The sequence below is a fragment of the Pomacea canaliculata genome, linkage group LG12 (genome assembly GCF_003073045.1).
Source record: "Pomacea canaliculata isolate SZHN2017 linkage group LG12, ASM307304v1, whole genome shotgun sequence".
NCBI classification, from domain to species: Eukaryota; Metazoa; Mollusca; class Gastropoda; order Architaenioglossa; family Ampullariidae; genus Pomacea; species Pomacea canaliculata.
The window spans coordinates 12,708,849-12,730,173 of NC_037601.1; the positions used below are offsets into that span (position 1 = coordinate 12,708,849).

At 43.7% G+C, this 21,325-nt stretch overlaps 1 protein-coding gene across 1 annotated transcript in view; it reads right to left on the reverse strand.

Annotated features, from left to right (window-relative positions):
• Positions 1–328: 328 nt before the first annotated feature.
• LOC112577076 (iroquois-class homeodomain protein IRX-3-like) overlaps positions 329–21,325 on the reverse strand; it is a 39,265-nt gene continuing 18,268 nt past the window's right edge. Inside the window, 4 exon segments of the mRNA XM_025259997.1 lie at positions 329–1,614; positions 5,239–5,637; positions 12,079–12,771; positions 12,774–13,040. Coding sequence (XP_025115782.1) covers positions 5,600–5,637; positions 12,079–12,771; positions 12,774–13,040 — 998 coding nt within the window. The 3' untranslated portion in view covers positions 329–1,614; positions 5,239–5,599.

Consider the following 21,325-nt stretch of genomic DNA (forward strand, 5'->3'; position numbering starts at 1 on the left):
TTGTTAATTGGATGAAAGTTTCATTGGTTTCAGTCCGAACATGATGGAGTTGAGAGTCCTCCAGTGGCTTTGAACTTATTAAGCGAGGACCATGCGAGACGGACGACAGGTAAGATGCAAAGGCTGTCGGGAAGTATGGAACTGAGGATGAACTCATAGATGGACAAACGATCGTGTAATAGAACTTTTTTTTTAACACAGTAAGTGTAAATTTTCACGAAGATAAATATTTGATTTTTGATTTTGCGTAAACCGTGTGCAACATTTTGGAGTCGATGGTGAACATGAGAGGAAATGTATTCAACATAACTTTCAACAGAATAAGGAATTTCAGGTTTCAGAAGGAGTTTATTGAAATGACTTTAATATCTTGGGTTTAAAGGGGGGCAAGGGAATCTTTGCGATATCCGAGTTTCATCAGTTGTGCTACTACAGATGAAGAAGTCAGTGTTGTCTTGTCTTTGTTCCAACACAAAAAGAAAACATCAACAACAGCATGTGCACAGTAGAGACCACTGAATATTAACTAATTCACCAAACACACGTGTTTCTAACGAAAAGTAAACCCGAGCGTGACATCATGATGGAGTCGCAGTCGTCTTTCATTCTCACTCCACACATTCAGAACTCGACTAACATCTCACAGAGATGTCGCAGGCGACAAAGTCAGCTATTAGAAACATTTTCCAGGCAAAAGTGAAAGCTACAAACAAATTCACACAAATGATATTTTTTTCTGCAAGCAGTCACATCGAATCTGGACCACACCTGAAGGCAGATGCCAGATTTGTGTTTACCAAAGTACTTTTTTGTAATCAGACAACATCAAATATAGACATTATAACAGAGTGAGTGAGACATGGTATTGTTTCTGTCTTTGTCTATCTCAGTTTTGTTTATTTTTTTATTTATTTTCGGTCTCCTGATGATCGCTCTGTCTTCCAATGTCTACTACAGTAGAAAGACGTCGTTGGATTTGTAGTGTCAGAAGTTCTTCTTTCTCCCGACTTTCTTCCAGCTTTACACAAGGACAGGACACAGTTGTTGACACATCAGCCATGATGAGTGCGAAAGCGTGAGTGGTGCGCCGGGAAAGGTTGGATGAAGCATCCTGGCATCAACGTACAGTGACGTAGTTAGGGCGTGCTTTGGAGGTGCTCACATCCGACACACCTGAATGTCTGGTCTGCGAATGGAGGCAACTATGTACAACAGCATGAGACGTCCAGATGAGGATCTGAGACAGGGGCCACAAGGGCTGCGACGATAAGAATTTCAGAAACGACGATCCTCTTTTCGGGGTTTTTTCCCTCATTTTAAATTTGAAAACATTTGTATACAATCACATGCATGCGTGCACTCACGAACATACACAACATTAGTTTGTTCTTTATGTCTGTGATTTTTTGTTTTTGCCCCCTTCATCCCTCCTTCCATCATCTCTTCATCAAAAATATAGGTTCTTCTGATGTCTTTGATCGTCTTAACCCAGTCTTTGGATTTTGAAATGAAAGACCCTTAAGTTCTCTCTCTCAGTGTCGGTGTCCGGTGGTCGGTGTTGAAGACATTTTCACGATTAGCCAATGTTTGCCTCCTGGAACCGAGCGGCGAAGTCTGAGGAAAAGAAAAACAGACTGATCAAAGTAAAATGAAAAAATACTATTGATACTTTAATAACGACAATTAATCATAAGTGAAAGTGTTTTTTAAAAGAGTACTGGAAACATGAAGACTAATAATATTACCTTAACGTATCAGTTTAGTAAAATCGGAAGACGAGAAAATTAGAGAGGCAAGCAGTTACTGTGAGGGAAGAGCCTCAGCTGAAACTGTGCACACACACGGACACATGTCACACCATGGTACGCACACACTTACACATGCAAAAATAGCAACTCCAACTTAGAAAGGGATGGATTCAATCAACCTGACAAAAACAATCTATCCAAGGGTCTTTGAATGCTTTTACTGCAGATACTGTTTGGGTGAGACTGACCATCGCTTTGGCGATCAGGGGTAGGTTGGGGATGATGGATTGGGACAAAGGAAGACGAGCAGGGAGGGGATGGAAATGGAGATAAGCAAGTATTCAAGATTTAGAAGAGTTATTTTGTTCACAAATACTACAAACGGGTTCACTGCGCCTCTTTCCTATCAGGAGGGAAGTACTCTTGGATGCTTGCCGAGGGTCAAAGGTTTCGTGTTTTCTTTGAAAGACGCTCTTCTGTCGTGAATTCCAGACAAGCCCCAACCAAGCGCTCTGGGTGGATTCTCGTGCCAAGGTATGTTGGAGCACTTCTGGGGGGATTATGAGTGTTTCTACATTTCCAGTGTTTTTACACTCGTGTCGTAGTCACTCATGACATAGATAAGGCTCGTGTCAGTAAATAGGAAATTATATTGACCTATCGACAGCTTTGATGCACATCAACAGTACTCTACACAACTCTTTCTTTTTCATTATAAAGAGGATGGCTCAAGACATTTTTTTCAGAAACATAGAACGCAGTTATTTTCAACATAAAAAGGCTTACCTGTCTCGATACGAAAAAGATGACCAGATGAGAAGAGATGAATACCAAACAAACAACAAATTCAGACATGACCTCTCGTTGCGAGAAGATAAAGTTGGTTGGGAAGAGGGGGCGAGGAGAAGGGGAGCACGTGACTTGGGTGGGGGGAAGACAGAGGTGGAGATGTGACCAATACTCTAGCCGGGCCGTCTTCGGCGTCTGGGCTTTTAACTGAACACACCTAGCGACACCTGCCAGGAATGCCAGGTATAAACCAAGTCGTTAGGCAGATAAAGACCTGGTAATCCGTCGCGTGCCCTTGAGGCGGTTTGCGAAGACAGATTGGCAGACCGCGGAAAGGGAGGTGTGTGTGAGAGAGAGATGGAGGGAACATTGCCAGGAAGAAGGACAATACTGTGAAATAAATCGAGCGCCACCATAAAGCGTGGAGTAGATAAGTAATCACAGCGGTGTCCGCCGCCACATGGGCAGATTATTGCAAGGTGGAAAACATTACACCTTCACGCGCTGTTGGTCGGCGGCACATCAAAGCGCGCGCTATGATAATCGGGCGACTTGACCAACGACACGAGCATCGTGTACTGTGTGGCTCCAGCTGTCCCACCCCCTCCTGGCCTTTACTACCAGCCTCTCAGTGCAGGGCAGTAATATTACGAGAGAATAACCTCCTCGGATAGAGAAGGTTTCTTTAAGGTGTACAAATAAACAAACTCTTTCACCTGAGCCTTTAATTCTTATGTCTTAGCGGGATATTGTTGTCTGCGTCTCTCGTGCATTAATTTCTGTTTTCTATCACTTCTTTTCTAATATTTTAAGTTCTTATTTCTCTCCTTTTCAAACATATATTTCCCTTTTTTGCTTATTTTTAATTCGTTCTCTTCTGTTTGTCTTTCTGTCTCTTTCATTTATGTTCTCGTCCTTCCTTCACAAAAATAAAATGTTTCTTCCTTTTTTACCAACTCCTCTGGCTCTTTCACTCGTTCACCTCTTCACACTACCTTGCTATCTCGACCTTTTGCAAAAGTAGGAGGAACGGGGGTGAATTCCTAGTCTTTTCCCTCCTTCCATCGCTCTCTCTTTCTTTCTCTTTCTCTCGCTCCCACCCACGAACCCTGCTGTTACACGCCTGCCCACTTCTTCTGTTTTCCCTCCATTTCGTCTCCTGCGGCGTTTTCGAAGCTGACAGCAAATCAATTTGTGCACTTTCCACATCTTCAGCCAGCCACTAAGCCACAAACTTGGCCACCCCAAAAATGCCTGTTCAGGTTGGGTTCGTCCCACTTGCGCCCCTCTGGCACCTGTCCCCGATTTGTCAGGTTGACAGTGAGAGGATCTCGGCGTGTATGTCTCGCTAGGATACGATAGACCCACTCAGACAGGTTCGCTTCTCTCCAGGCTGCTTAGCCTTATCGTTGCATCCTTGATGGAAGACTTTCAATTTTCTCGATTAAAGTTGAGTCTTAAAGCCCAGAGAGAGAGAGAGAGAGAGCAATGGAAGTTCATTCTTATCTAGTAATTTTTTCTTCCTGTAATACAGTAATTACAGTATGTCGTTAACTGTTACATAATGTTGCTAGTTATCGTGGTTATCACACAAGGCGACATCTGACAGTCGCTTCCATCTGGACACAGTAAACGGAAGACCATGCAACAGGTTTGATGAAAATTTGTTTCACGATCCAAACGTGTTCAGCATTGTATTACCGTAATAAAATTTATTCAGGAAGTGAACATGTTTCTCGAGAAAAAAAATAAATATATGAATCGCAATCATGGTTTGTCACGAAACGAAAGATAGGATGAGAGAGAGAGAGAGAGAAAGGGGGAATTTTTTTTTTTAATTTTTTTAAGAATTATGAGACACTGAAAATCAAAGGTGTCAAAAACTTGACAACTTCGCTTGGGACCAGAAATCCAAAAACAATAAGATTGCAAACCATTACAACTTCACCTGTTCTCCAGTTCCTGGCTTGGTAAACACTAACCAGTTATCTTTAGCTCTTGAGTTGGAATGGAGTTTCGAGAAAAAAGTGATTAAGACGCCAAACCTCGCCTTTCTTCACCCCTCCTTCCTTTCCTCGTCTTTCCCCTTCCCCTCATCCGCTCCCCACCCCCAACTGAGAAGAAGACTGGAAATTTTACGAACTGGAGTAGCTGAAGTATCTGTCCATGTCCGCTTCTTCCATTATGGCATTTGTGAAGGGTTGGATGTGCTGGTTGTACCCTGCCTGCTTAAGCCGTGTCAACTCGAGTGGATGATGAATAGAAACGCCAGGTATGCCTTCCTCCCACCCACCTCCACCTGACCAGAGCAACGGTTACGTCCTTACGTCGGGAACGTCACAAACATGGCGGACTTACCGAGTTTTTATTGTTTCTGATTTGTACTTATATGTTCTTGTACTTATATGTAGGGTTGGACGCTTCGTTCTACAGATATTGTACCCTACACACGGTGAGCCACTCAAAGTTCGCTACCCCTATGGTCATGAGGATATAGGATTGTTCTCCTTCGTGTATAGAGGTCTTTCACATTTACGGGAGAAAAAAAGTGAGAGAAAGGTGCACAACAATTTGTGAGACAAACATAAAAGCAAGCCCCCTTCTGGAAGACTGGATTGAAAGTTTAAAATTAGAATGAGTGATAGAGAAAGAAAATGTTTTAAGCCTAAATATTCGTATCATGAGATGAAAACATTCGTACCTGTTACAACAGACTCGCCGCGTTGAGTTCATGCTCTTCCGAGCTCCCAGGAATTGTTTTTCGTGATGAGGGACGCCATCAGAGTCTTCATGCACACACGAACAGAGAGAGAGAAAAAAAAAAAAGAGACAAAGAGAGCAGTCAAACGTGACGCCAAGACATCCGGGCACAACGGGTCGACTTGGTGTACAACCCGCCAACAGTCGTGAAGGGCACGCAACGTCACGAGGCGACGACTACAGACACAACGACAAAGAAGATAACACAGAGGATGATGACGACGACTAGAGGCTGGCAGAACGACGAGGAGACTGGCGAGAAGGGAGAGTACTCTCATGATGAAGTGAGTGAGGAGGACGTCTCAGATGTTGGATTCGACCAGTCTGCTAGACGAGACTGCTGAAACAGGAGAAAAGTGTCCCGGTTGTTAGATAAGAAGGGAAGATAACTCTATGTTACAGCAATGTTCAACCTAATATAAAGAGGTAATACAACTTATTTTATGTAGACTGATTCACTGTCCACAAAGAAGAAAAAACACCATACAGAACAAGGAAAAAGGGAAAGGAGGAGGAGAGAAAAGAAGGAATTAAATGAGACAGAAAATAAAAGTGCGTGTGTGTGTCTTTTATTATGGTTTTTCTTGCTTAATTTCACACCATTTTTCCTCGCTTTTTTCTTTTTTTTTTTTCTTTTCTGCCATGTTGCATTCGGTTATATTTCTTTCTTGCATTTTTACATTTTTTTGTTTCTCGCTTTTTAACCTCTTTGTCATACTTATTTTGACCTCGTATCTTTCTTGATTAATTTTGACTTATTTTTGAGGATATTGATAGGTAATGTGATAAGAGGCAGGAGCAGAGGATCTTGCTATGTTTACCAGGTTTTCTAGCAGACAGACTCAGCGCCAGTCTCAAACACCGATTTGGTTTTTGGTTTCTGAGACAAAAATCGCTTCCGACAAGATTCCCCAAAGGAGCAACAGAGCGAAAGAAGGACAATGGCGGCTAAATTCCCAACGAAACTACCTGTCAATGGACAATCTACATCACTCACTCACTCTTATTTTCTAACAAATTTTGCAAGTTTAACAAATTATTTCAGGTCGAGTGATCGTCGGAGTGAGAGAGCTCGGGGCACAATACTTGTTTACACCATCACTCTCGTCAACAAAGAATTATCATTTTCATTCTCTTTGTCTTTCCCTTCCGTCACCACCACCTCCCGAGCACACACTGTCCCTCCTTTGTTAGAACATGGCGACGCCCATTGCCCTTCTGTGAGGTCATCACGTGCATCCACCTCCAACTGATTCCAGATGAAATTCTTTAATTTCACGTCCGGTGGAGGTAAAGGTACACGACTTTCTCTCACGAGTTTCTCTAGCAAACTCGCGTGATTTCACGCCATACAAATAGTTGCAATGAGTAGAACCTTCAAACTACACAACATTTGTCAAAAAATATTTTTTATTATTTAATTTATTCTCAGAAGTTTTACATCCGCCATTTCCCGTGCTCGAATATTAGATGTATTCCTCCCATCATTGTGAGGATTTTTTTTCTCTCATCAATGTAAACAAGCGTGCAAATAACTGTGTGGTGTGGAAAACATCGTGAAATGACAAAAGGTCCATCTGGTCCGCCATGCTCGGTGACGTCACTGGCGAGAGTGGCGTGCGCATGTGTTGCGTATGCAAATGACCTGGCAAACTTCGCGTGCTCACGTGCATCGTTCTCAAACTGCATGTCTGGAAGACGATTTGCATAAAAGCATCAGCGAGAAAATAATCGACTACAATGCTTCCTTCTATCTCCCAGTATTGATTTCTGTTTTCTCTCCTTTCTTCCTTCTTTTGTTTCATACATCTTTCCTCTTTATCTCCTTTTTCGTCGTCCTCTACGTCTAACGGATAACAAATAAATATTTTTGTTTCAATCACAAAGACAAACCAGGGAATTTCTGTAAATCGTGGGAATCCTCCCAAATCCTCCCAATATGAATAAAAATGTGCGTTTATACATCCATCTCCTGACTTTAGTAGACAAGTAGACCTCTTCTCATTAATTTTAAAAAAATCATTGATTCCAGGACACTTATCCAGAACATTATAGCTTCAAGCAAAGTTTATATCTATATATATATAAAATATTTATTTAAACTAAGAAAGTGTACAAGGAAATCAAATGAAGAATAAAGTACTTATAATAATAAACAGTTGTGTTTCCATCTTTTATTTCTTAATTCATTATGTTAGGTTTTAATAATTTTTTCAACTGCTTACCTCTCTCTTCCTTATGTTTTTGTGTTTTTAGTCTTGTTTTCTCTTATATTAGGTTTAATATTTAATATTTTATTTCTACAATTTTTTAAATAAATACAATGAGGCTTTTTCACTCTAACCCGCTTCCCCATCCACCCGCTTCGCTTTGTTTCAGTTTTTGTAAAGGAGAAGGGGTATCGGGTACTTGTTGATGCTGTCATTCGCCTGATTATGCAATTGACTGTGTAATTTAGAAATTGGTCTTTTGCGTGTTTTGTGAATAGTTGAATAGTTAACTTTGTCCTTTTTCTCCCTCATTCATTCTCAGCAAATAAAACAGTTGTCCAAACCAGGCTTCGCATGAACGTGCGTACAGAGATGAATATTTGAAAGTTTTTAGTGGGTTTCCTAGGTGCACGGAAGACAAAAACATTGCGCGCGCAGTGTGTTGTCGTGGGTGACAAACAGATAAACAAATGGATAGACCAAAGAGGAAAACAATTAAAAAGGATAAGAGCAAACAGAAATTATTCTAAAAATAAACATGATGAAATGCGTCTCATTGTTGTTGTTGTTGTTGTTGTTGTTGTTGTTGTTGTTGTTGTTCAGTACTCTTCAACTGTGTTTATAAGAAAGTAGTTAATTTTGTTTTTGACAATAAAAAACATTAACATCACTCTTTAATATTTAATTTTTGTATAATTTTGACGAGCGCTAGGATTGGAACCTTGGACAACTATCCCGTCAGTCCCCGCGAACTGACTGACGATGGCTGGGAGGTGTTCAGGCAGCACGCGCGACACGGCGTGACACAGCGTGACACACTGCCCGGCAACAGCTGGACGACTGCCGTCTGGAAGCTGTTGTTGCTCTTTTTTCTTTTGTCGATAATCCTCGACGAGTCTAAGCTGAGGCATTTTCTGCGCATGAGTGGCTTTCAATCGCGCAGAATATTTATTTTCACGCCTCCATCGCCGAGCATTTTCCGTGTTGTCGACAAGTGATCCATCCCCCTCCCCTATCCCTCTGTCCTCCACACTTTCGTATTTCCTCCCGTCTCCCAAACACTTTCTGCACACGTCACATGGTATAGAAAATATGCTTCTCTCCTCTGTGTGTGTGAAGGAAGGAGGGTATTTGTGTCTGTTTCTTTTTTTTTTCTTTTTTTTTACACCTGAGACTTTGCAAGAATTTGTCCTAATAAGACATGACAGGTTAATATTTAGTGAGGACGTGTGTCTATAAAAATGCGCGCATGCGCACACCCATACGCACTCACAAAACATGCATCAGCCTATCTATAGACAAAGTCTACTCACTCACTCACTAATTAACCCGAGAGAGAGAAGGACAAAGTACTAGAATACAGAAGTTTGCAGAAAAACAATTATTGAGTTTTCTTGTCCTTAGCATGATGTAAATAATAATCATCATCATCATCATCATCATCATCATCATCATCATCATCATCATCATCATCATCATCGATGTAGCTGCAACTGCAGTCACACGCACTACAATTACGCACAGCCTTGTCTCCCCCTTATTGTTTCTATATCTTTCCCAGCAGGCCTTCGTCATCCTCGCAGAGGGTCAAAAAAATCGATGGCCCCCAAAGTCCCGCCAGAGAAAAACAAACTGCGCGTGCGCAACCGGAAATCCCACCCGTCAAGTCCTTAACATCCGGTTTGGCTGCTAGACGTCAATGGAGACCCGCGCAAGAAACGAGTCCTTGTCTTTATTTGCATTTTACCTCCGGAAAAGCGGAAAATGTCGCTTTGGTTATGAAACACCGACGGGATTTACATCTCTGTGTGTTTGTGTGTGTTCTCGACTTTCTCTCTCTCTCTCTGCCATTTTCTTTCTCTCTCACAAAGGCGTTGCACACATCTGTTATAAATAGCCCCAAAATGTATGTCTCTGTCTCAAAAAAAAAACAAAACACATAGGTTTTAGTGACTGTCAGCTGCTGTACGACGACAGGCACGAGGGCTAAGAAACAAACAGCTTGAATGTTTTGTTGTTTTGTTGTCATCACTGCAAATTAAAACTTTGCACGCTGTCTATCCAGTCAACCTTTCCTTCAGCATCTATCCCATGACTCCCCGGGATCCTAGCAGTATGGAGGCTAAGATGAATTACCTCTGGGTTGTTGACAGCAGACTGTAGAAAATATCTCTGACATTGTTTACAACTCAGGTTTGTTTGTCTTAGGAAATATGTTAGATGGAAGATATGAAAAGCCACGACACTCACACACGCACATACACACGGATACAGAGCCTCTGTGGAGAGTGGAGGGATTAGAGAAGTTATCGAACACGAGCCCGAAAGGAGGCGCCACTGACGTGACCCCGAGGAACGTGCAGAATCAAGATGAAGGTTCAGGGGAATGTAGACGTCTTGAGGAGATAAAGGCCAAACTCTGCGACTGTATCGTGTTATTTCCAGAAGGGCTTAGAATTTAGTCGTGCAAGGATGTCTGTTGATTCGATTTCAGCTCCTGTGCGGTGACTGAGCCGCAGGAAAAGATCAAGACTGCTTTTGAATCCGTTATCTGTAGAGAGCCATCCAGGGGAAGAAAAAAGGGAAGAAAAAGGGACAAAAACTATGCTTTTTCTTTGAGTTCGCTTTGTCTGCGATTTGAAGACACCTCGTGGGTTCACACCCAATGCAAAGCCACTACCCACCCTTCCCCCCAATCGTGAACCCCGGCAACGTTGGGGTTCTAGTGATGTGCCGCGTGTGCCCGGGCATACTAATGGCGCCTGCACAAATTATATCCAATTTTCGCGCGGCATGAAGCTTGGATCTCGCGTCTTCCTGCGGTGGGATTAAGCAGCTAGAAAGGAACACCTCTTGTCAGACCGCTCTCCTTGTCATCTTCATTGTTTGGCAAGCAGGGACAATCAGCAGCAAGGATCACGACACTAGGCAATATCGCAGGTCCGCAGGAAATGAACCGCGGCGCGCGGCGGCCGCGCCGACCTCCGCGACTTAGCCGCGCGAAATGAGCACGGGTGACGCGGCGGAAGTCGCGTACGCGCTCTTCGGGCTCTGGCTGCGCTAGAAGACGAATGTACCGCTAAATGACTGGTAATTGCCTGTCCCCAGCCCAGTCTGAGCCACACACCATGGGGTTAGGGTGAGAAGAGGCCAGGGGTTCGTTCGAGCAGGAGAAGGGGGGAGAGGTCCAATCAAGGCCACCTAACTTTTCAGGGGGGGATGAGGTAGGGTGGGTGGTAGCCTCGCTATCGGAAAATAACAGTCAATTACTTTTGACCCGAAACAAGTTTAGCCGGACTAATGAAGGGTAAAAGTCAACCATGAGAATAGAGAAGGAACTGTCGAGCGATCTTGAGCAGAGCGAGAAACCAAAATTCGGCGGAAAAGACAGGAAGGGAGTGAAAGGAGGAGAGTTCGATGGCGAGGGTGGGCGGTGGAGGAGTGATAGTGGCTGGAATGGCATGGAGTGTGTGAGGAGAAGTGGGTATGAGGAGGGGTAGAAGGAAATAAAAAAACAGAGTTCTCCCAGACTGCTTCTAGAAGACTCCTGCGTCAAGCTTTCGTGACCACTGGTACCGGGCTTGCTGTCCTGACGTCTCCGAGACCCTGGCCTTTTGTACAAATTGTCACTCGGGCCGCGCCTCGCCGCACACTTAAACTTGGGGCCGCTTAATTAGACGGGCCCGACTGCTCCCGCGTCCATTGATGCGCGCGCAACCTTAGCAGAGACGTCGATCAACTGCTTCCGGTCTTCAATGGCGGTCCCCGCGCCAGAGACGAGGTCCTGCTTGCGTCCCGGGGCTTGACGGTTGTTCCTTTTTCTCGCCGACCGACGTCCCAGATGTTGTCGTTGTGTCTTGATAAACGTTTGCCGGGCTTTCCTCTCTGATCCCAATGACCAGCGCCTTTTCATGTGGCATCCGGCGAACCACCTCAAAGACCTAACACATGCTGCTTGAAGTTTCTTATCCGTTTCATTTCCATTTGAGGCTCTCGTTCTTCAAGGAAAAACAGTCCTAATCGATGTAAACGCCGAGAAAATAATCGCAGACTTTTTGTAACGAATCTTTTCTACTTGTCATTCAGTTAATGAACGTGTTTCTGTTAGAATAAACCCATAAAAGGTCGAGTACGAAAGCAGCATGGTGTGAACACTGATTCCAAAATATCAAGAGCTTTGATGGTTGGGTAGCATGTGCTTGGATTGGAATCTCATGATTAACACACTAAATTTTGCGGACCTGATAATTTATTAACTAATTAGCAACACATCATGTACAGCTGTCAGCGGGTCGACTTAGCAAACTGACCTTCTGCTATCTTGTCGTCAAGAATGTATTATCGTTGGAAACAGTTTGGACGGACGGTGACATAAAAATAAGTGTAAAATCTCCTTAATATGTTTTTTTTCAAAATTAATACCTAATTAACAAAATTAATACAAAATTAATAAACACTAACGTATTTTTTCTCCCTTCCACTCTCTCTCTCACACACACACAGACACAAACACTCACTCGCCAGCTACCTCTACCATGGGTTTCTCAAGAGGTTGAAAAAAAAAAACTCACCTGGACCACGAATTCCGTCAATATCACGAGCAGGTGAGAAAAGGGAGCCATTGGGACGACCATGGCCAGTCAGTTTTCCTCCCACCCCTAACTGCGCCTCCCGCAGCGCCTCCACGCTGAGACCGCGCATGGCAGCCGAAGCTTCCAGGGATGCTTTGCTCGGGGTGTGCGCCGACAAGGAGTATGGGTAGGAGAGAGTGGTGTGAGATAAGGACAAAGGGTAGGTTCCTAAATGTCCGAACCTTGCCCCAGCCGCAGCCCACGCCGCCGAGGCACCCGGGGGGAGGTAGATGTAGCCTGTGTTGAGCGTCGATGGACGCAGCCCGGCGAAGGCCCCTGGAGGGCCCCTTGCGTCCCCAGCGGCTGCCATCATGGCCGCCCGGGCCGCCGCTGTCATCATGGCGGCCTGCGAGCTGGACGACCCTTGCGATACGTTGGACGATGACGTAGACGAGGAAGAGGAGGAAACCGATGCAGAAGAGGACGACGAAGAGGCGGTGGTGGAGGTCGGATGGAGGAACTCGCTCACGGACCAGATCTTAGGTCTCGTCGACGTCGGTGCTGACGAAGGGGCAGGTGCGCTGGACCCCGGAGGGTCTGCCGATGAGTCTCTGTCTCTCTCCCTCGCCCCCATCCCACCAACAACCCCACCCACCCCGCTCACTGGCACTGTCCTCAGGAGGTGGGAGCTCAGCCGAGTACCCGACTACTGTGTTCGTCGCCTCTCCCAGCTCGCCTTTCTCCTTCCAGCAACAGTTTCTCTGATGAGGAAGGTGACGATCCCCCCTCCCCTTTGTCCCTGCTGCCCCTTAAAGGGGATCTGTCTCTGATCAGCCGTCTGCTGCTCTCCTCGCTCGCCGAGAGGTCGTCGTCGTTGTCGAAGTCGTGGTCCTTGAAGCTGGAGCATGACTCTTCCTCGTCTTCAACGTTGATGATTCGCTCCTTGAGGTCTCTGTCGTTATCTGGATCACAAGGAACGGTAAAACAATTTAAGTCGGCATTACAAGAATTTAAAATTGATAACATTGCACGAAACGCACTGACAGATGTTAGAGACACGATTACAATAAACAACAACAACAACAAACATTGGTAATACAACCGATCAAGCACAATAACAGACTTTAAGGATGCCATTAAAAGGAAACAATGACAGACATTGACAATGACAGTTTTTACAAACACTATTATTAAAAGGAAACATCAGACTTTCATAGCAACCTCTTAGAATACACCAGGAGACATTAAAAAAAAACCATTTTACAGTAGAAACAGAGTAACCGACCCTCCACAGACCCGTTTAGTCAACACAGAGTGTCGGTTGTCCTCCATTTACTCAGCCCCTCCCTTCCAGCGAGCAGGTGGTGTTGGTTGACACAGGTGGGAGTAGGTTAGCACACGAACAAAAAGGATAAGGGATAAAAGAAGGCATAAATATTTGCATCCATTTATTGACAGTCCAGCAGATGTACGATCGTATAAGAGCGCAGATTGACAGAAAGGACAAAACAGAATGAAAGACAGAACTAGAAAGTAGATAGAATAAGATAACGAGGATCAAACGCGAAGAAAAGAGCGTGACCTTTCGTCAGTTTTATTAACTGTTCATCGTTGTGTCAAGTGGGGTAGAGTGGTTTAACGTGCCAAGACGGTGAGATAAAATAAACACCTTTCTTAGAGATGTTCACGAAACCTCTATGTTTAAAATAATTAATATTATTCAGCGAGAAAGAGAGAAAACAATGAAAATGGAAGGAGGGGATCAGGGGGTTGGAGGTTAAAAAGCAAAGAAACAGAGAGGTTGATGATGACACATCTTTCCTCTCCCATCAAGAAATCACAAAAATAAATATTGAAAGTTTGTTTACTAATATCGAACACAATAAGTAGTTGGGATGACAAACAAAGAATGTGAGAGACAAGCCAACAGGCGGACAAACAGACTTACACATGTGCTCGCTTAACTAACAATTTTCTTCCCGTCATCACTTCCGTCGTGAGCTTATGCGCATGTCCCGCGCGCATGCTGACAGATTTTGACGCGCTTCAGCTCGTTACAAAATAACACTAATTTATCTTCAGCCTCACACAAAAAAAAAAAAAAAAAAAAATGGGTTGAGTTTGGGAGGACTGTGGAGGAGAGGGGTGTAGTTGGAGGAGAACTACACTATCTCTCTCCCATTCCCCGGTTTTTTTTTTTCTTTGTATATTTTTTTTTTTTTACATCTTCGTCGCTTGTGTCTCTCCTCCGGCCCCAAACTTTCCACAAATCACTCACTCAACTCTCTCAAAACACGGCGCCTGCATTCCCGGCAACCTTTCGGCGCGCAAGGCGTTCTCTTGTGTTGTTATTTCATGTGTTGAAAACGACATGGCAACCAGGAGGAAAACGAACCCCTTCCCCTCCCACTACATCACTTTAGCGCACGGTGCGAGCGCGTGTCATTGTGAATGGAGGATGAAGGAGATCATGTAGTTTTCTCAGGGACTTGAGCACGGTGGAATGCAGTTTACCTAGGTGTTCCGCCACCTTTCTCTCTTTCTTTCTTTCCCTCCTTCTGTTTTGTGAAATGTTCGGGATTGGCACGGCATTATTTCCTAAAGAACATGTCTTCTCCATCATCTTATTATTCGTCTTCTCCTGCTCATCTTTTTTTTGACTGGAGTTTATTAATAATTTTTCCCTGTTGGTGAATGACCGAAGACAGACCACAGAAAAGAAAAATTGGCAAAAGGAAAATTTTATTGTACAGACTTGGAATTTTTATGAAAGGAGGGAGAGAAGTACCCGAGGATGGCGATCCTCGAGAAGACACATAATAAATAGCTGGGCGCCATGTTTGTGTATGTACTTGAATATATTTTCTGAGTTTGTCTACTCGCATGCACGGATATAAAGTTGTTTCATACAACAAAAAGTAAAAGTCGAACCAGTGACATGCCTCGCATTTGTGACGTGCTCGGCCCGCTAGGTGGCGCAACCTTCGTGCAATTTTCTGCCGTCAGGTGTGGCGGGGGGGCGTCTGTCCCCTCAGCGGACATTTTCTAGTTGAACAATGATTAATTTCTGATATTATTTCCCCGCTTGGGGCAGTGGGCTGTGGTGGCGCGACAAAGAGACAGCTGGTACCCACGAGCGCCGGAGCGGCTGGCCGCAAAATGGCAGTTCACGGGGGCTCCAAATTGGTCCTCCCGTTCGTAAATCAAACGCAACTTTGACAGAAAATCGTAGAAGATACGAGGCGCAGAGACGTTAGAGAGCTTCTCGCTTGTTCGATATATTAACAGAAAAAAAAGAGAAAAAAATCCCTTGTTGCCTTTGCGCAGGTAAAAACGGATTTGCTAGTCGGTAAGTCAAACGTGTCGCCAACCATGGCGTGTACAATATGTTGGTGCTCAGGTGTAAAAACAATGAGCGTGAAACAAAATCAGTTCACGCATGATTTCCACAAGACGGTGAAGGTCACAAGCAGGTAGGGGGTCTGTGTAGTGGATGCTAAACTCAGTGGTTGGTGACCGAAAAAAAAAAGAGAGGCAAGGAGAGTAATCTAGAGTGTAAAACGGAGCCGACTCGGGAATTACTTTTATTTAGAAGTTTGTCCGAGGTTCGGGTGGGAATCTGTCAACGACTAACGTCCCTCGACTTATCGCTCTCTCTTTCCCTCTCTTATCTTTCCTGCTTCTCGTCTGTTTTGTTTCTTTTGTGTACCCAGTGTGTGCAAGTGTCTTGGTCCCTGGGGTCACGAAACTGTCAAACTAATGTATCTAGATGCCAAATGAGTGAAGAAAGCAAAAAACTTCTTTTGACGTATAAGAAAGAGAACAATACCGGCTTTCACAAAGTATGATATCGGAGGAGATCAGTAAAGTTCGTGTCACGAGCGAAAGAGAAAAAAAAATGTTACCCACACAAATTTTACATTAGTGTCTATCCATTCAAGCTATTTTATCTCCTTGATGGTCAGAGCAAGATGACAAGTTGTTTACATAAACAGTTTCCAGTTGCCAACAGCTCCCTGTTCCCCATTGTGAGACATTCATGTAACAAGACACCCACCCTGTGTCCTGAGCTTTTCATGAGATCTGTCGTTTGTTCTGACGACAGTTATGATGAAGGTGGAGGAGCTGGGGTAAGCCGTTATTTCTCTTCCCAAAAAGCTCGCAGATGGCGCTGCTGCTAGATGAGCAGAATGAGGGTCTCAGGTGAATGGATAATTAAAACTGCAGCAGAAGCCTTCATCCCCATCCTCAAACCAGCCGTTCCCTCATGTCATCCATTCACACAAGCTTCTCGGGTCTATTTATTCCTCCCCTTCCTTTTTTTAATATTAAAAAGTAAGGTCTGTCAATTCAGGCCTCTCTCATTCTCTCTAAAGTGTTAATAAAGAATTGTCATTCTCCTGTGTTAATAAAAACTTGTCATTGTCATTCTCTCGTGTTAATAAAGAATTGTCCTTGTCCTTGCTATTGTTTCTCTCATGTTGCTAAAAAATGATCCGGGGGCTTGTTCTTTTCGTCTCTCTCTCTCGTGGTCGAAAGTCTCCATAAGCAAACTTCATCATTTTGACCATCGGCATGGAGACAGCGGACGAATACAGTCGGGCAGGTGACAGTCCTTCACCTGTTGTTCCCTGCATCTCCATTTATTTCCTGTATATACATCTGCTCCAATGTTTTCGTAACATATCACTCCAATATCTCCCCCATCCAGACTCGCTTAATCTTTCTCCTGTCCATCCATCCCTCCACCTATCAGATGATCGTTTTCCTCTCGTCGTACTTCCCCAAACACATACACCAGACTGAACACTCAGGTCAAACATTAAGCTCAAAGAGTGAGCATATGAGTAGAACAAACCAAACAGCTGTGGCCAGCTCGTTACCAAAGCGCGTAGGTTTAAAAGATGTTTGAGGACACGTGACTTAATCTAAATTCCTGACGTCACTGAAGCCACAGCCAGCTTCCAGCAAATGAAGACGTTTGTGACGTCACAGGAATGGATGTGACCGCGCGTTGATGACCTCTGCAATTTTTCAATTTTTTTCAATTTTTTATTTCTTCATTTTGATTCCTCTATTTTTTATTTTTTTTTAAAGGTGGAACTGGGGGATAGCAGACTCGCTCAGTCCACACATTCGTCTCAGTCCTCCGCAGTTCACGGAGGGTCATATGCAAGCCGCGCGAGCTACTCAGACACCCTACGGTCATATCCTCTTAGTCTCTCGCAGCGAGCTTATTTGGAGAGCTTTTCTGTGCGAACTTGGGAAAGTAAGGAACAGGGTTCCAGTTTGTGTAAAATATACAATCGCTTTCTTCACTTTCACAGAGGTCGCAGGTCAAGAACGTGTTTCGGTGACGCACACACCGTGGGGGCAATTATTGTTTCTCAGGCGGCTCGTTTATGGGGAAGCAAGGGGTGCAGCTTATTATCGACGAGAAAGAAAAAAGGAGACATTTTCGGTGAATTTTGAGAGAGAGAACTTTGTACGCAGAGGAAACGGTGATAAGGGCGATATTACAGTAAATATTTTAAATATTTACACTAGGCATGTGATCGGACATCTTGCAGCTGATACTTCACCGGAAGTAGCTCAGATTTATCATCGGAAAGGAGAGATAATCAGTCTTCCCGTGCTGTACGGCTTTTGTTCGTCGAACTGATAACATTAATCCCAAAGCTGATAACTAAGCCATACCACACGAGTTCTCTGGGAAAACAACCATACCGCGGCTTTGTTTTCTTTCCTCGACACGTGGACGAGGTTTCTTGCAGGTTCATTAACAAGTTCAACAAGAATTGGCCTCCCTTGCCCTATCAAAGCTGTAATGATTGTGTTGTTATTGTCGGTTATGTCTCCTGAATATCCAAAAGGTGTCAGAAAGGGTGGGATAGCACAGCTCATAACATTTTCTTGAGGTGTCAAATTTGTAAAAATATTTGATCCCCAGTCTTTCAGAGTCCATACTGGATAACAGATCGTAAATGTAAACAACAACAAAAAAATAAAATAAAAAAAAATAAATAAATAAAAAATAAAAAAAGGTCTCTTTTCTCCATCATTATTATTATCATTATCTGTTTTCCTTCTTTCTCCTGAGGTCAGTCTTTTTTCAGTCTTCAGGAGGAAACAAGAAATGGTTTTGCTAACATCCCCCTTCCCTTGCTCCAAAAAGCCATCGAGCGGAGGACAATGTCACTGCCTCCGAAAAACCGTTTAGCACTACAGCAAGAGACGTGCCAAGAGCCCCGGATGCTGCGGCAGCTCGCCCAAGAAGAACCTTTCACGCCCGAAGGTCAAGACGCTGCACGCGCCATTTTGTGCGTCTTCCTCACGTTCTCCACACGCTGGGGTGGCGCCACCTTGCGAGCAAGGGGAGTGAATGCCGCTCGCCCGTCACCGACGTCTAAAAGGCGAGCAAGGTTGAACGCACGCTTTGTTGTTGTCCTCCCGGCGAGCATGGAGGTGGGAGGGAAAGGGAGAGGTGTCGCTTGCTCCATGTGTCTGTGGAGGGTTGCCGTCGACGTTTGGTTTCGCATGTCCGGGTGGATAATAGCGGAGGGTGGGACAGGTGATAGGAGGCGTAGTTTGACTGTCAAGCACTTAGGGTTAAGTCCCCTTTGAGACTTTCTCGTGTGTGTGTGCGCGCGTGCGCACGCCCTTCGGGGATGAGGGTGAGTGACTTTGCTTGCGAGTGCGAAAAAGATGGATGGACACAAACCTACAACTAATCCTTGACTCTGAATCTTTAAAATAAATAAGCAGTTCTGAAAGGAGGATTAATAGTATAAACGTTTTAATTTTTAAAAATTTAATATATTGTAATTTAGCTCTTAGTTTCGGATGATCTCCCAGACAAATATATCTGACTGTAATTTTATAAATTATTGCGAATGTTTGAAAGCCATTTAATTTGTTCCCTGTCTAGCCAGACATGAACTCCAACGCCAAGATAGCTATCTAGTTGGCTTGCTAGAATTCAGAATCTGACTTTGCCTTCTATCTTCTCAGACGAAAGAGAAAAACACAGGAGAGACAGAGAGTAAGAGAGAGAGACGTGTCGCTCCTTCAAATATTGACGCTCAGTCCTATTGTGTTGACAAAGCACTTGCTCTTAAGACCGACACTAGCCAACAGAAATGTATGCAAAGTCATTTAACTACTTCTGCCAACAGAGCTTCAGTTGCTCCGCTCAAAAAGTAATTTGCTGACTTGCTTCGACAGTGGATCCACTGAGATTCGCCTCGTGTCCTCTTTCTTTAAGAAAGGAAGAAAAAAAAACACATTACGTGTCTGGGAGGAGTTCCGATAAGGCCATCCAAACTTAAGAACGATAGTAGCTCTTTCCATTTTTATTCTCTTCCTTTTTTCCCCCTCCAGTTCCTCTCTCTCCTCCTTTCTTACTTCCCTTACAACCCACCCGAAGCTTCTACATACTACTCACGTGTAAAGGGGAGGTAAGCAAGCACTGGTGTAGAAGGGGAGGGTGAGCAGTTAAGACTTTTAAAAAAAAAAAAAAGAACAAAAAAAAAAAATTGTCTAGCGGCTGCTTCGTGATTCCGTAATGAAAACGCTTCTGAGTCCCAGCGGCAAAAGGAAATGATTTCAGAGTCGATTGGCTCTCAATAATTTATACCGGCGGGGCCGGCGGGTCAGCCCAGGAGCCGGTCGCTTCCAGGCCTTCCGACCCCGGCTGATCAGGGTGCGAACAGTTTAAGGATTCAAACCCTTAATTATCTCAGTCTGCCGAAGGTCCAAACATCTTTACGGGGTTTGAGCGTTCCCTGGCGTGTGCCCTGTTTGCAGCCAGGAGACAGACAGGCCTGCAGCGCGGGACGACGGGAAGCTGCCAACTCTCGTTTTGCCATTAAAGGCGCATTCACACGAGCCGACAATTCCTTCGCGTGCGCTTCTCAAATGACTGGACGGCGTGGAGCTGAGCTTGTGTCAACAAAAATTTACATCGAAGACAAGAAGCCAGACATTGATTTCATTTTTTTTTCTCTGTTTCTTTTCTTTGGCTTTAGTCACACAAATAATAGTAGATACAACATTTCAGTAACGGGACTGAATTTACTAACCCACTTAATTTTTTTCATACTTAACCGTTAAGACGTGAAATATGCTTATTATGCTGTTCCCCGTCTTCCCTTGCTTTTAAAATTTCTGTTTCTACTGATTTTTCACCAAGCATTATTTTGTTTGTTTATTTTGTTTGTTTGGTTTTTTTTTTTTTTTTTTTTTTTTTTTTTTTTTTTTTGCTACAATGTTAATTTTTTTCATAAGCTGTCCAGCGAATGGATATTTCTGGCTCGTGTTTCTGTAGTTAATACTGTGTACTGAATTTATTCATTTGCTAATGTTGTTTTGTTTGTCGAGGGTTCGCACATTGTTGGTGGCGTCCTCGCTTTCACAGATAAAGTAAACACGTTTCAGACTGGGTAAAGTCTCAGTCAGCAACAACAGAGAGCTGCAGGAGAAGCAGAATTAAAATCTCCGGCCTTCTTGTGTTTAATCAAAACAAATTTCGCGATAAGCGCGCCATCTTGGGCACAATCAAAGCGAAATCTTGTGACAGATCGACGTTGGCCGCGAGATCTCGCGCCAGCTCACGCGAGAATGTGCGCAGTCTCGTCAGCTTGATGAGTGCGTTTGTGGTCACAAGGGACCTCGTTCAGGCATGGCGTCGCCACGCTGTAGACGCTGACTCCTTATGCAAGACACAAGCAGCAGGAAGTCCTGCATTCATTTGCTGCTGTAATTTGAGACAACCTGGTACATACCCTGGATCTTGAGGAGACAGACACGTGTCACTGGAACACTGGTAGACCGATCTGCACTCTTTAACCTTTGGTGCCACCAATTTTAAAAAAAAACTATTTTACAGATGATAAGTTAAATAAGACAATATGTATATGAATTGCTTTGTTTTGTTTTGTTTTGTTTTTTTGTTTTGTTTAGGTTTTTTTTTTTTGTTTTTTTTTTGTTTTTTTTGTTTTTGGTTTTTTTTGTGTGTTTTTTTTTTTTTTTTTTTTTTTTTTTTTGCTAAGCTGTGAAAACTACAGTGATAAAATAATGCATGATCTTCAAGGTATTGAAACAAAGATTATCATTATTGAAATTTGACTCTGAATTAACTCATTTTTTCTTAAATTATTTTTCCTCTTGACACGGTTTGGATTCATAAATTTCGAGAAGTCCAAAGGAAGATTCTGTCTGCTTCTGGATAATGGGTAACATAAGTGAA